At 39.2% G+C, this 13,614-nt stretch overlaps 1 protein-coding gene across 1 annotated transcript; it reads left to right on the top strand.

The window, feature by feature from the left end:
- Positions 1 to 2,398: 2,398 nt before the first annotated feature.
- Positions 2,399 to 13,361, top strand: maneal (mannosidase endo-alpha like). The gene is made up of 4 exons (XM_053638807.1): positions 2,399 to 2,882; positions 3,446 to 3,555; positions 10,724 to 10,800; positions 12,266 to 13,361. Exons 1-4 carry the CDS (start codon positions 2,399 to 2,401, stop codon positions 12,900 to 12,902), a joined length of 1,308 nt encoding a protein of 435 aa, XP_053494782.1. The 3' UTR covers positions 12,903 to 13,361.
- Positions 13,362 to 13,614: the final 253 nt, after the last annotated feature.

Consider the following 13,614-nt stretch of genomic DNA (forward strand, 5'->3'; position numbering starts at 1 on the left):
TTAATTCTCAGTTGCTTAAACACAGTTCCAGTAATACGAACGCATTACAAGTCACAATAATGCTTCATTTTTTTCATCACTAGATGCTTAGATCTCATCCCTTCCCTTTAGTGCTGTCTAAATCTTAACGCATTCTGGATTTTTCCAAAATTCCCGAGAGGATTTGAATCGGTGCTTAATATGTGTCATATCATATCAACTGCCCTTTGCTAACGTTACTAATGTTACTAATGTTTTTTCATGCAAATATCTACATTTATAACCAGAGACATGAGTTCAATTCAGTTTTATTTGTATAGCACTTTTAACAGTGGACATTGTCACAAAGCAGCTTTCAGAAATATACAGTATAAATTCAGGATATACATTTAAAATGTATAAACGTATCCCTAATGAGCAAGTCAGAGGTGATGGTGAAAAGGAAAAACCCTCCGAGACGACATGAGGAAGAAACCTTTAGAGGAACCAGACTCAAAAGGGAACCCATCCTCATCTGCGTGACACCAGATAGTATGATTAAATATAAATCCCTTCTATAACTGTGTACTTGTGCACAGTGCAATTGTGTAACCGGGATATTCACGATCGTTTTCATATGAAGTCTATTTTATTGAAGTATGGAGACTTGAGTGCAAAGCCATCTTCATGGTTTCTAAGCAGTACCAGCCACAGTAATCTGATGAATATTTAGGCTGTCTATGTGGGCCATGCTCAGCAGCAGTGAGTGATTTCTAAGTGAATAAGAAGCCATCACACACCCCTGCTATCCCATGAAACCTGACTTGATTTGTTTTCTAGTGAAAATGAATTATGAAGTAATTAAGCATAAGTATAATTATTGAATAAGTACGCAGTAAAATCCCCCGTGCTGAATTAACACCCAGAGTGTTCATTTGTGTCCAACTGGACTATGTAAACAATGTAGTGTGTTAAATGAAACAGTGTTAAATCAACACTGGGGATTTTGCTATGTAGACATGTGATTAGTAAGAAAATGGTGCTTGGGTGTAATATGATTGCTCAAATTGTTCTGTAGCAATGATTCAAAGAAACCTTAAAATTCTATATTCCAAGTCCTCAGCATTCTCTCATGCCATGTTTAGAGAGTAACACAATAACAACATTTCTAATGTTTATTTCTTGCCATTCATGTCTTTCATGGTGTGTCAATTCCTATTTTAATAATTAATTGTCCGATCGAACACTTTGCTAAGCAAGAAAATATGAAATTAGCAGAAAGAACTTCACTTAATATTCTTACATGCCATGCCATGTTAGGTGAGGTGTAGGGTAATAAAAGAAAAGCTTTAATAGGCTAGTTCTTACATACTGTGCAAGTCTTATATAATTCTATAATTCCATATCATTACTGATGCACTGTATATACACTGTTATGTCTAATCTATAATCATTTGTTGACAGAATTAACAGTCCATATTAAAGAATAATAAGCACCAGAGGTTGCTCCTTAGTAGTTTGTTTCTCTTCAATTAAATATAAAGTCCATTTCCATATTATTACGCTCAAGCCCCGCCCCTTCCAGAGAAGAATCATCCAATGAGGGACCAGTGACGCGGCTCCTCTTTTCAGCAACAAGAACATGGTGTGATCTCAAATGGCCTCCTATTAGACATAAAGTGCACTACATGGAGCGTAGAACCCTTTGTTTAGTACCCTATAAAAGTGCACTTAAATAGGGGGGAATCGAGTCATTTGGGATTCCGCTTGTGGGCCATAGACGTGCAAAAAAAAAAATCCTGCAGAAAATCCTGCCATCCTCTTCATACACCAGTGGACCGGAAGTCTTTATGGAGCTGGTCATTGCATACATTCAAAACAAAAGAGGTTAAAGGCAAGAGGAAGAAGAGAGGCAAAAAAAACAAACAAACAAACAAAAAAAAAACAAGCAAACATTTGTAGCAGCTTTTAATCGGATGAAACAAGAACAGATGATGGAGCATCAAAGGAATGAGGAGTCGCGGGATGGAAATGAAGAACGGTCCGGAAAATCCTGCCTTTCTTCTTATGGAGGTTGAAAAAGGCGAACTGGCATTTTGAAACGAGATGGATGTAACAGCAGTGAGATGGATTTAACAGGAATGAGATAAAGATCTGTTTCACTTTCTTTTCCATAGATTCCATGAAGCGCATTTACGCAGCAAACATGTCCGTGGATCCATAGTCTTTATAGGCATAATACATAAGGTGCGAAATAACTCGTACCCTGTGTACGCAAGTGAAAACAAGTTTTATATCACCACTGTATATCACCAATGTACAGTAATGAAATAACTCAAACTCAATTCCTTACTTGAACTGAACACGCTTTATTATTATTATTATTATTATTATTATTATTATTTCAAGTCTGAGTCTTTCAGCACCATAGACAGCAGCAATGACTCGCCTGCGCAGGAAGTTCTGCGTGGCCCTCTTCCTCTTCGCTCTTTTCATCTTCGGCACCATGATGGGTTTACGGACCCTCAAGCCCACTGACGGATTCTCAGATCTTGCACCAGGGATGGAGCTCGTACCCTTCGTGGGTGGGAAACTGGACCGGCGGCCTGCGCCTAACCATGTGGACGTAAGCGATACCAAGATCGTCTTGTCCAAAGCTGGGCACGAGCACAGCATTTTCTATGATGTTCACATCTTCTATTATTTGTGGTATGGTGCACCGCCTGGGGACCGTGGTTACATCCATTGGGACCATGTTCTCGTTCCTCACTGGGACCCCAAAATAGCTGCCAGTCACCCCAAAGGAAGGCACAATCCACCAGAGGACATCGCATCGAGTTTCTACCCTGAGCTGGGACCCTACAGCTCGAGGGATCCCAATGTACTGGAGTCACACATGGCGCAAATCGAAGCAGCTGCTGCAGGTAAGCAGGTTTCACTTTTTTTTTTTCTTTCAGTGATGGGTGGCATGGTGGTGCCTCCTCACAGCACCAGGTTCCCTGGTTTATTGTCTTAGCTTAGTTTCTCCCCATTTCCCATGTGTTTCTTCTGGGTTCTCCGGTTTCCTCACAGTAGGTGGATTGGCCCTACTTTCTGGAACAGACTGGCATTCTATCCAAGGTGTATTGCCACCTTGCACCCAGTTTTCCTGGGATATGCTCCAGATCCATCATGGCCATGACTAGGATAAAGCCATTACTCAAGAGCAATGAATGAATTTCAGCCAATAATGTCTCTCACTAGACTTTTGTGCTGTATATAATTTGTTAACGGTTATGGTGTTTTTGGCCTTAAATAAATACAGTATATAAATGAACTCGCAAATCACCAAACATTGTACTGGGTGTAAAATCAGAGTTGTGTGAGTCCATATACAGAAGTTTTAGTTTATTGTGTCCAAAGTTAAATGCAAGAAGTTAATAAATAATGCAGATCTTAAATAAACAGAGTGGACACAAAGACAGAACTGTTAATCATCATTTTCTAGGTGTAGTCGTTCTCTCTTGGTACCCGCCTGGTGTGGCAGATGAACACGGAGAACCCACTGAGGATCTGGTGCCTTCCGTAATGGACGCTGCCCATAGGCACAGTCTCAAGGTAACTGGTGAGCGACAACACTTCTTTTTTTTATGTTTACCTTTTTAAAATGGCACTGTAAAAAATCGTAGAACATTTCACATTAGTGCATGTTTGTTGCAGGCATCTGATGTTATTCTTAGCTCATATTATATTCATGATAATATTTTGTAGTATTTATGATGACCACATAATTGTTTACTAGACAGGCTGGTTCTATTTTGGGGATTTGAGAACGAACAAATATTTAGGCTTATAAAGGAAAAAACATTTATTCAATGCAGATGTTGGAACAAATCAAATCAATTAGTACAAAAGACAGGGAAATCAAGAAAATAATGGCTATTAACTAGTGTAGAAATGAACCTACATATTCATCGTATTTATAAAATTCGATATTAAAATGAACTCATTTAAATCTGAAAAAGCTATTTTACTCCCATTTCAAGCATATTGAACATCTTTTTCTGGCAGTATATTATTTTACTAATAATCCATGCATGATATATTTTAAAATTGGTTTCACAGTTGTCCGTATAATTGTTATACAAATCATAATACAATTGTAAAAAAAATACTTTGAAAATACAGCAATATTGTCCTCAGTGATAAAACAAAAGAACAGAAATCTTTTAAGGTATTAAAAGATGCGTGTAGGTTAATCCTAAACGTGAATGTATGATTATTTTCTAAAAGTTACAATGAACCATTAATAAAATGTCCCATTCCCATGTACCAAAACAGTTCATTACTCACAAATGACCTTATAGCACCCCATGGTCATTGAATTAGCATGAACTGTAAATTGAAATGTGTTGGGAAGAGGCATTGCAAAGATCATGCTGTCATAAGAAAGTGTGTTGAAAGCACAGTGATGAAAGAGCTTATCCCTGCCGAGCTGGAAGACGATTCCACGGACACACAGGGAGAACTGAAACCTTTAATTTGGTAAACATGTGTCAAAGCAAAATGCTTTAGAAGAGCACGGCCGTCTGTCGTGTACCATGACATGAGCGTTGTGCTTTCACACCCATAAATAAAGAAGCAGTTAGTGAGACGGAAAGACAGGAAAAGTCTAGAGAGTAAGACGGAAAGAGATCGACAGATTCTGACCGCAGAGTTCCAATCCATGGCACTGTGCATTTTGGCTTTTTTTTTTTTTTAGATCTCTGTTGTGGCCTTCATGGACCTGAAGGCAAGCCAGATTGAACCATATTTCATCCTTTACAACTACAAGCAACAGCAAGGATGTAGAAAAAAAAAATTATTGCCATGGAAACAGTTTGCAAGGACATTTCAGCAGTGACAGTGGAAAATCAGTGGGTGTCCCCCACTTCCCCTTCCCCCCTTTAGTATATTTAAAGGGATCCCTGGTTTGTATTTTCCTGTCTCTGATCTAGAGATCTCTCGCATTAGAGAAAATGACAAAGCTAGTTAAGAGGTTCATAGCTTCTAGTGGCTCTGTGGTCCTCAGAAAGCCTCCAACAAGGTAAATAGAATTTTAAAAAATAATTACCAAAATAGAAAGAAGCAGCAAAACTACAGAAACACTATTAAATAAAACATACACGAATAAACACAACTGGGTGTGCTGTTACAGGAAATAAATCAATGACTGTCTGGTGTAATATAACCCAACACGAAGCAACTGAAGTTGCAACTGAAGTTGTTATATTTATTCGATTATTTCCCCAATAGCACCACGTCTCAATATGTTTTATTATATAACCACATGTTTATTTGCCAATGTTTACTATTATAATTGTGATAAATTAATGAATAGCATGTCATACTTAGAGCCACTTATAGTTACATTGAAGGCTGTGGAATGTCCAACATCTATTTTTTTTTTCTTCCTCTTGAAGTTAATAAAATAAAAACAAAACAAAAACATGGCTTGTTATGTTACTGAGAAATTGTTACTGTCCTGAAGACTTTCCTATGGTTGAAAACGAACTGTTACAAAACACTGTGTTTGTCTTTGTTAAATGACATCACCGTTTTTCATTCATTGGAGCATTGATATAAACCTATCGTTCATGTTACAGCCGGAAATACAGCCCGAGCCGTAACACAAAAATAACCACCTCCTGCACACCTTCTGACCAATCAGATTTGATCATTCACCAGCACTGTTATATAAATCAACATAAATAAGGACAGTAAGGACAGGGATGTCTCTATATCTCCTGTTATGTAAACATTTTATGCAAGGGGGTATTTAGAACTGCGCAATCAGCTCACAGTTAGGAGGGAATTTGACAGTCTGTAAAGTAAATCTGCATTGATGACACCCTTCCTCAATGAGTCCTGGGTACAGACTCAAGGAATTGGTCCAACAATGTAACTCCCAAATAAAATCCCATTACAAGCTCCTCATGTCTTTATGATGATTCTACAGCACCAATTAAGTGTGGTATACATGCATGTGCACATACCGTGTGAAACATTAACAAGGTACACAAGAGTTGTTAAAGTTAATTACTTGGAGAAACACTGTACACATAATTCAACGTCACAAAATATAACGCATAGCATTTTAGAGAGAAAAAGCAGCTAAAAGTCCTCTAAAATGTAAGTTTCTTATTATTATTATCTAAAGTCAACATGTGGTGCTTTTTACCATACTGCACATGAAGGGTTTTTTTCTGGCCCATTCCTCAGAACAAAAGCTTTTTTGATGGTGTACAGTTATTAGATAGTGCCCCAAGATAATACATTAATAGTGCTCCTGTAGCTCATTCTCTCTAAGAAACTCTTTAAGGTCAGATCAATAATCGATCAGGCTCGCCATAAATAACCACTGTAATGTAAAGACAAAAACATTTGAGTCTTAAAGAACGCACACACCACAAAAAACAGTTTGTATACTCTCTAGTAATTTAATATTGGACCCAACTTGTGAACAGATGTACCATTTCTTCTTTATGGCTTTGCAAGGACTCTAACATGAACATTTCTGTAAGTGCACAGTGATGTGTGTCATATAGTAATGCAATGATCAGTGTTGACAACTTAGAAACTTTGCCGCTAGATTTGGCGACTTTTAAACCCTTTAGCGACTTTAATTTAAAAAATAGAGCCCAGCAGCAAATCTAGCACCTTTTTTAAAAATCATGTTAGTGATTGTCCTGAACTCAATACAGCTCTCCAGCTCAGATCGCAGATGCTGATATACGAGTTGAAAAAACAGGTTTGCGCCACTCACCAGCAGTGTTTGTAAGGCTTGACCGTGTGGCGCTTGCAACCAATCAATGATCACCATTCTTCCCAGTGACCAATCGCTGATCATCATTCTTCCCAATGACCAATCGCTGATCACCATTCTTCCCAATGACCAATCGCTGATCACCATTGTTCATCATTGATCACTATTATTCCCAATGACAAATCACTGATCACCATAGTTCCTAATATCCAATGACCAATCACCATTGTTTCCCAATGACCAATCACTGATCACCATTCTTCCCAATGACCAATCACTGATCACCATTCTTCCCAGTGATCAATCACTGATCACCCTTGACAGTGCACTTTTTGACTGTGCTTTAACTACTTTACTCTCAAAATAGTTGGCAACAGTGGCGGTGATGTATTTGTTGTAACTAACAATGCTGTTTTACAGCAATGATTAATTTGGTACTTGTACTGTACTTGAGTATTTCTTTCACCTAATACTTCAAAAACTTCAAAAGAAAAATCTCTACTTTCTACTTACAACATTTTCAATCATACTGCACATCATTACATTTCTCTATAATCATAGAAATGAAATATATAAGGTTGTTTTTAGCATCAGACAGTTTCAAAATTCCTAACAACCTATAGTGAAATAATACCTAATACCTTTCATTATCTGCTGCAATGTACACTTTATTTATCCATGCAGTTTACATAGTGACAGATGATTAGCATTCTACTAGTATTTATGATCTGTTATCATGCTAGCTAACATTTGAGAGATTAGCAATAATGCTGTTAGTTAGCATTAGCACCAGCATTGTTGGTTCCTTGGTTAAAAAATAATAATAATAAAAATAATAATAATAATAATAATAATAATAATAATAATAATAATATAGAGGTGCTAATTTATCATCAGTACCAAAAATCTGTGTGATTTGAGGCAGATGTCTTTTTTCTTTTATGACTCTTTCTTTAAAGTAAAGTTTTATTGGACAATCAATAAATTGTGGGTGTAAAGGTTGAAGACAGCAGTTAAGATAAAGATATTACAGATCCTTCATGGAGAAGGTTGGGTAGTTAAAAACTGTTGACACAAATTTGGAAGCACGGAATTGTCTAGAATCTCTTTGTATGCTGTAGCCAAGGTTGGAGTGGAAGAACTTGAGTGGCCTACACAGAGCCCTGACCTCAACCCCACTGAACATGTTTGGGATGAACTGGAACACCGACTGTGTGCAAGGCCTCCTCAGCCTGACCTCACTAATGCTTTTGTGACTAAATGGGTAGAAATCCCCACAGCCATGTTCTAAAATATAGTGAAAAGCCTTAACAGAAGAGTGGAGGTTATTATAACAGCAAAGGGGAACTCTTGGATGGGATGTTGGGGATGTAATGGGATGTTCAACAAGCACATATGAGTGTGATGGTCAGGTGTCCACAAACTTTTGGTCATATGTTTTGGTAGTTATGACGTTTTTGTAGCCTACTAGACGACAAGCAACTGTTGTTTAGGTGCACATCTTATGTCCACTGGGGATCCTACTCAGGCTATACACAAGCTACACTTTGAGACAATTTTTGTACTTGCTACAAGAGTATGTTTGAAGGTCCTATTGAGATTTGAACTCAGGTCACTGGATTCAGCGTCCAGAGTGCTAACCATTACATCATAGAACCAGAACAGCTTAAAATGTTAGTTTCTACAGAATGACCACAAGCATATATTGATGTTTTGATGATTCACAGATATCAGAATGGCCAGGGATTAAGAAGGCATTTTCAGTATACAACCCCAATTCCGAAGAAGTTGGGACAGTATGGAAAATGCTAATAAGAACAGTGATTTGTAAATGTACTTTGACTTGTATTTAAAAAAAAATATGTATACAGACAAGGTATTTGATGTTTTAGCTAATCAACTGCATAGTGTTTTTAAAATAAACGTTTATTTTGAAATTGATGCATGTAACACATTCAAAAAAAAGTTGGGACGGGGCAGTTTAGGACTAATAGCGATGTGAGGAGTTGAAATAAGAAGGTGATGTGAAACAGGTGAGACAATGGTCTAATCATAGTATATAAGGAGCCTCCAAAAAAAGGCCTAGTCCTTCAAAAGGAAGGATGGGTCGAGACTCGCCAATCTGTCAACAGATGCGTCAGTGAATAATCCAACACTTTGAGAACAGCATTGCCCAAAGACATATCGGTCGGATTTTGGACATTTCACCATCTACAGTGCGCAGTATAATTAAAACATTCAAGGAATCCGGTCAAATCTCGGTGCGTAAAGGGCGAGGCTGAAAACCACTTCTGAATGCACATGATCTCCGATCCCTCAGACGTCACTGTCTTAAAAACCGTCATGAGTCTGTAATGGATATCCTGACATGGGCTCGGAAATACTTTGGTAAACCTTGGTCAGTCAACACCAATCGCCGCTGCATCCACAGATGCAAGTTAAAGCTTTAATATGCAAAGCAGAAGCCATACATCAACACTGTCCAGAAGCACCGCCGACTTCTCTGGACTCAGTCTCATCTGAGATGGACAGTAGTGTTTTGACTGAATCGTGTTTTGTGGTCCAACGAGTCAACATTTCAAATAGTTTTTGGACAAAACAGCCGTTGTGTTCTCCGGGCCAAAGAAGAAAAGGACCATCCAAGCTGGTATCAGCATCAGGTCCAAAAGCCAACATCTGTCATGGTATGGGGGTGTGTCAGTGCCCATGGCGTGGGTAACTTGCACATCTGTGAGGGCATCATTAATGCAGAAAGATATGTACACATCTTGGAGCAACATGTGCTGCCATCCAGAGCAGCACTACACCAAACCACATTCTGCCCGGATTACAAGCGCATGGTTGCGTAATCAGAGAGTGTGGGTGCGAGCATGGCCTGCCTGTAGTCCTGACCTGACTCTGATTGAGAATGTGTGGCACATTAAAAAGTGCAAAATAAGGCAACGAAGGCCCCATATAGTTGCGTAGCTGAAGAAATGCATAATGGATGAATGGGGGAAAATTCCACTTGCTAAACTTAACCAGATGGAGTCTTCAGCACCCAAACACTTAAAAAGTGTTATTAAAAGAAAAGGTGATATTACACAGCGGTAAACAGTCGACTGTCCCAACTTTTTTGGAGTGTGTTGCAGTCATCAGATTTGAAATGAGTGTATATTTTCAAAAATAATTTGTTAATAATGTGTACAGGGTGAACTGAATTCTCAAATGACTCTTTTTGTTCTTTTTTTTTTTTTTTGCATTTTCCATACTGTCCCAACTTTTTCAGCATTGGGGTTGTAATTGGAATTCATTGCCAAATCCCAGGATTAGTTCAGGGACCTTTAGATCTTTAGTCTAACGTTCTCCCAACTGAGTTTTTTCAGCCAAGAGGAACGTACTGTAGATAACCTAAAATTGCTGACTTGGTTCTTACTCAACCTGACTAGAATTTGCTGTACTACACCTTAAACAGTCCAAGCACAAGCTACTACTGTATGTGACAATAAAGGCTTTCCTCTTTCCTCTTTCTTCTTCTTCACATGTGGAAAAGGACTTCCTTGCAATCACTTCCTTGCAATTTCCTGACATGGAAAAATGGACTGTATTCTTGTCAGAGTTAAAGCACCTTCAGAAAAATCAATTCAGTTACATAAATCTCAATGGTTTCTATTCCATTAATATGAAATCTATTAAAATGTAAATAAATAAATAAATTCTATTGATCAAAATGTATGCTTGTTTGCATGTTTCTCTAGTGGCACTACTTTCACACAGTGCAGGTCGGATCTTCAGGGTCTCACCAACAGCTATGCCATTGTTTACCATTCATTTTAGCAAGGACTATTGGTTCAATCTCAATCCAGGAATATAGCTAGCGGTGTTTGGGGCTCATTGTTAGTGCTGCAGAAACCTGACCTGGATCTGCTCTTTGGGGCCATTTTGTGTTGCATGATGTTCAACAATGCAAGGATTTCTCATCAGCCTGTGTTCTGATTCTAGGTGGCGTTTCACATCCAGCCTTACCGAGAGCGGACAGACCTCAGCGTGCATGACAACATCAAATACATCATCGACAAGTAGGTCAAAACATCCGAGCCACAACACAGCACAGCACAGGTCAGAAGGTCAGATAATTCCTACTCATAACCTTTTAGCTGAGGAGCAGTAGTTTTTTTTATTGTTCATATTTTTACAGTCTTTAAAATGAGAGGGAATGCGTATCTTTGATATATTACTCATATCATGGAAACACGCCTTTGGATAGAGGATACTGCTATAAGCCTACGTTGAGATGTTTTTTTTTAATTGGTTAACTATTTGTATGTTTAGCAACCTTGCCTCTGTTGCATCATTCCAGATTCTGAAGAAGGTTGCACACAGAGTTTAGAAAATTATTCTTCTAGTCATTTTACAAAAAGAAACTGAGTTGGATGGTGCTCTGCGATGGGTCTGGACCCTGTCCAGGGTGTCCCCCGCCTTGTGCCCCGAGTTCCTCAGGATAGGCTCCAGGCTCCCCCTCAACCCTGTGTATGATAAGCGGTACTGAAAATGGATGGATGGAAATTGGGTTGGTATAATCTGAGTGTTGAATTCCTAGATCTCAGATATTACAACCAATCTCTCGGCACCCCTCTGTGCACGCCATCTGCCAAAGAAATCTGAACACAGACTGAGGGTAATAAGTATCAGCAATTAATCTACATTTAAAGCAGAACTCCTTTCCCTTTGTTTTGAAATCATTCATGATGCGTTTAGAGATTCTGGTGCTAATTTGTTTCTCGATACTGTATTTTCATGATTTCTATGAGACGTCAGTGGTTGTGAACGTCACAACCATGGACGTCACAGCGGAAAAAACTTCTAGCACAGTCACAGCGGAGTTTATTTAATAGGAGAGAAAAAAAATCCACAATCTTAAACATGAAGGATAACGCTCGGTCAGGTTTCACTGGTAGCGCCTAAAAACCAAAGCAAGAGTTTCTTTCCTCACTCACCAATTTCCAGCGATGTTCAGTCAGCAAACACTAGACTCAGAAGTTCCATCCCGCTGAGTCACATCAGACTCGGCTCGGCCAGTTAATGGCGATGGCGATGACGAGCGCAACGGCATTGACGGTGGTATTAGCATTGAAGCTTTGGAAGCTGATCTGTTCGAGCAGAGTGTACAAATTGGGAGGTAAGAGTGCTGGACTAAAAGACTAAAGTGCCGCTGCATCGCTCTCTTTAGGTAGAGACGAAGCAAGGGTTAAATCCCACTGCAGCAGCAGTTGTGTGTAATGTAGGAAACTGAAAAAAAAGTCAGCTCAGAATTTCATTGCGAAATAAATCTAGGACACCACTGAAGACCACTTGTTAATTATAAAGATTAATATGCAAGCTGTACTCGACTCTACAGGGTCTCTCTTGATACGTGCTCTTGGGACCTCTTGAGAAAAACGAACAGATTTCACTGGACTATGCAAATGTGTATATAGCGGCAATGCAGTTGGAAATAATATTAATAAAGCTGCATCTTTTGGGGGTTTTTTTTTTTCCACACAGATATGGAAATCATCATGCTTTCTACAGATTCAAGTCCAGCACAGGGCGAATCCTCCCCTTGTTCTATGTGTATGACTCGTACCTGACCCCGTCTGAATCCTGGGCGGAGTTACTTACCAAGCAAGGCTCCCACAGCCTGCGAGGAACGCCTTACGACGGTATCTTCATCGGCCTTGTTGTGGAAGAACGTCACAAGCACGACATCCTGGCAGGCGGCTTCGATGGCATGTACACCTATTTTGCGTCCAACGGCTTTTCATATGGCTCCTCTCATCAGAACTGGAAGTCCATCAAAGATTTCTGCGATGGAAACAACCTGCTTTTCCTGCCCAGTGCTGGGCCCGGTTACGTAGACACAGCTGTTCGGCCATGGAACAACCACAACACGCGGAACCGAGTCAACGGACGCTATTATGAGACCTCGTTGCAGGCAGCGCTGTCGGTGAGGCCGGACATCATTACAATCACTTCATTTAACGAGTGGCACGAAGGGACGCAGATCGAAAGAGCCGTACCCAAGAAGACTGCTACTCGTCTGTATTTGGACTACAAGCCTCATGAGCCTGATCTTTACCTGGAGCTCACCAAGAAGTGGGCTGAACAATTTAGTAAGGAGAAAGAGCAGTGGCTATTGTGATTGGAACAAACCGATGAACGATGAACGATTCGATTTTGTCATGTTTTAGCACAAACCCTATAAACCTAATGTTTCGTTTTGTATTCAGCATGGTTTGATGAACAAGGTTTATTGTTCCCTCTGACCTCTGTCTGAACATTGATGAGATTTACTAGGGCTAACGTTACTAGGGCACCCTTCTTATTTTATAGGCTGTCTCTATATAACTTTTATTAGGAGCTCTGATTTAAAACGTGTTTTACTCTGCTGGTAGAGTGTGAGCTCATCTTTCCTTGTAACCTTAATGTGCTGATAGTGAGTGACTCAACTGTTTCATAAATAAAGACTGAAAACCAACACCTAGCTTTAATTGTCGGAATCTAATCAGAGATTAATGTTGTTTTACGACTAGCAAAGATACACTAGATTTACATTTACATTTATTCATTTTGCAGACGCTTTTATCCAAAGCGACTTACAAATGAGGAAATACAAGCAAAGCAATATATCAAGCGGAGAACAATACAAGTAGTGCTACAATACAAGATCTTTTAATTAAGTTCTAGAAAAGCAAAGTGCCAGAGTAGGTTTTTTTAAGGATAATGTGGGGTTGGCATTTTAGGGGTTAGTTAGGTGTTCACACCATATTTAGTGAGAATATGATTGAATTTATCCGTTATGCTGAGTTCCAGTATAATTCTGCCTGAGCTGGCATGGCTGTGGGAAAGATTGC

This window comes from Ictalurus furcatus, chromosome 12, assembly GCF_023375685.1.
Source record: "Ictalurus furcatus strain D&B chromosome 12, Billie_1.0, whole genome shotgun sequence".
Lineage (NCBI taxonomy): Eukaryota > Metazoa > Chordata > Actinopteri > Siluriformes > Ictaluridae > Ictalurus > Ictalurus furcatus.

Bases quoted from the DNA above. Each gene is read 5' to 3' on its own strand.
- maneal (XM_053638807.1), top strand. From the start codon at position 2,399: ATGACTCGCCTGCGCAGGAAGTTCTGCGTGGCCCTCTTCCTCTTCGCT. The intron at 3,556-10,723 runs GTAACTGGTGAG...TTCTGATTCTAG, and splicing joins CCCATAGGCACAGTCTCAAG to GTGGCGTTTCACATCCAGCC. The intron at 10,801-12,265 runs GTAGGTCAAAAC...TTTTCCACACAG, and splicing joins ATCAAATACATCATCGACAA to ATATGGAAATCATCATGCTT.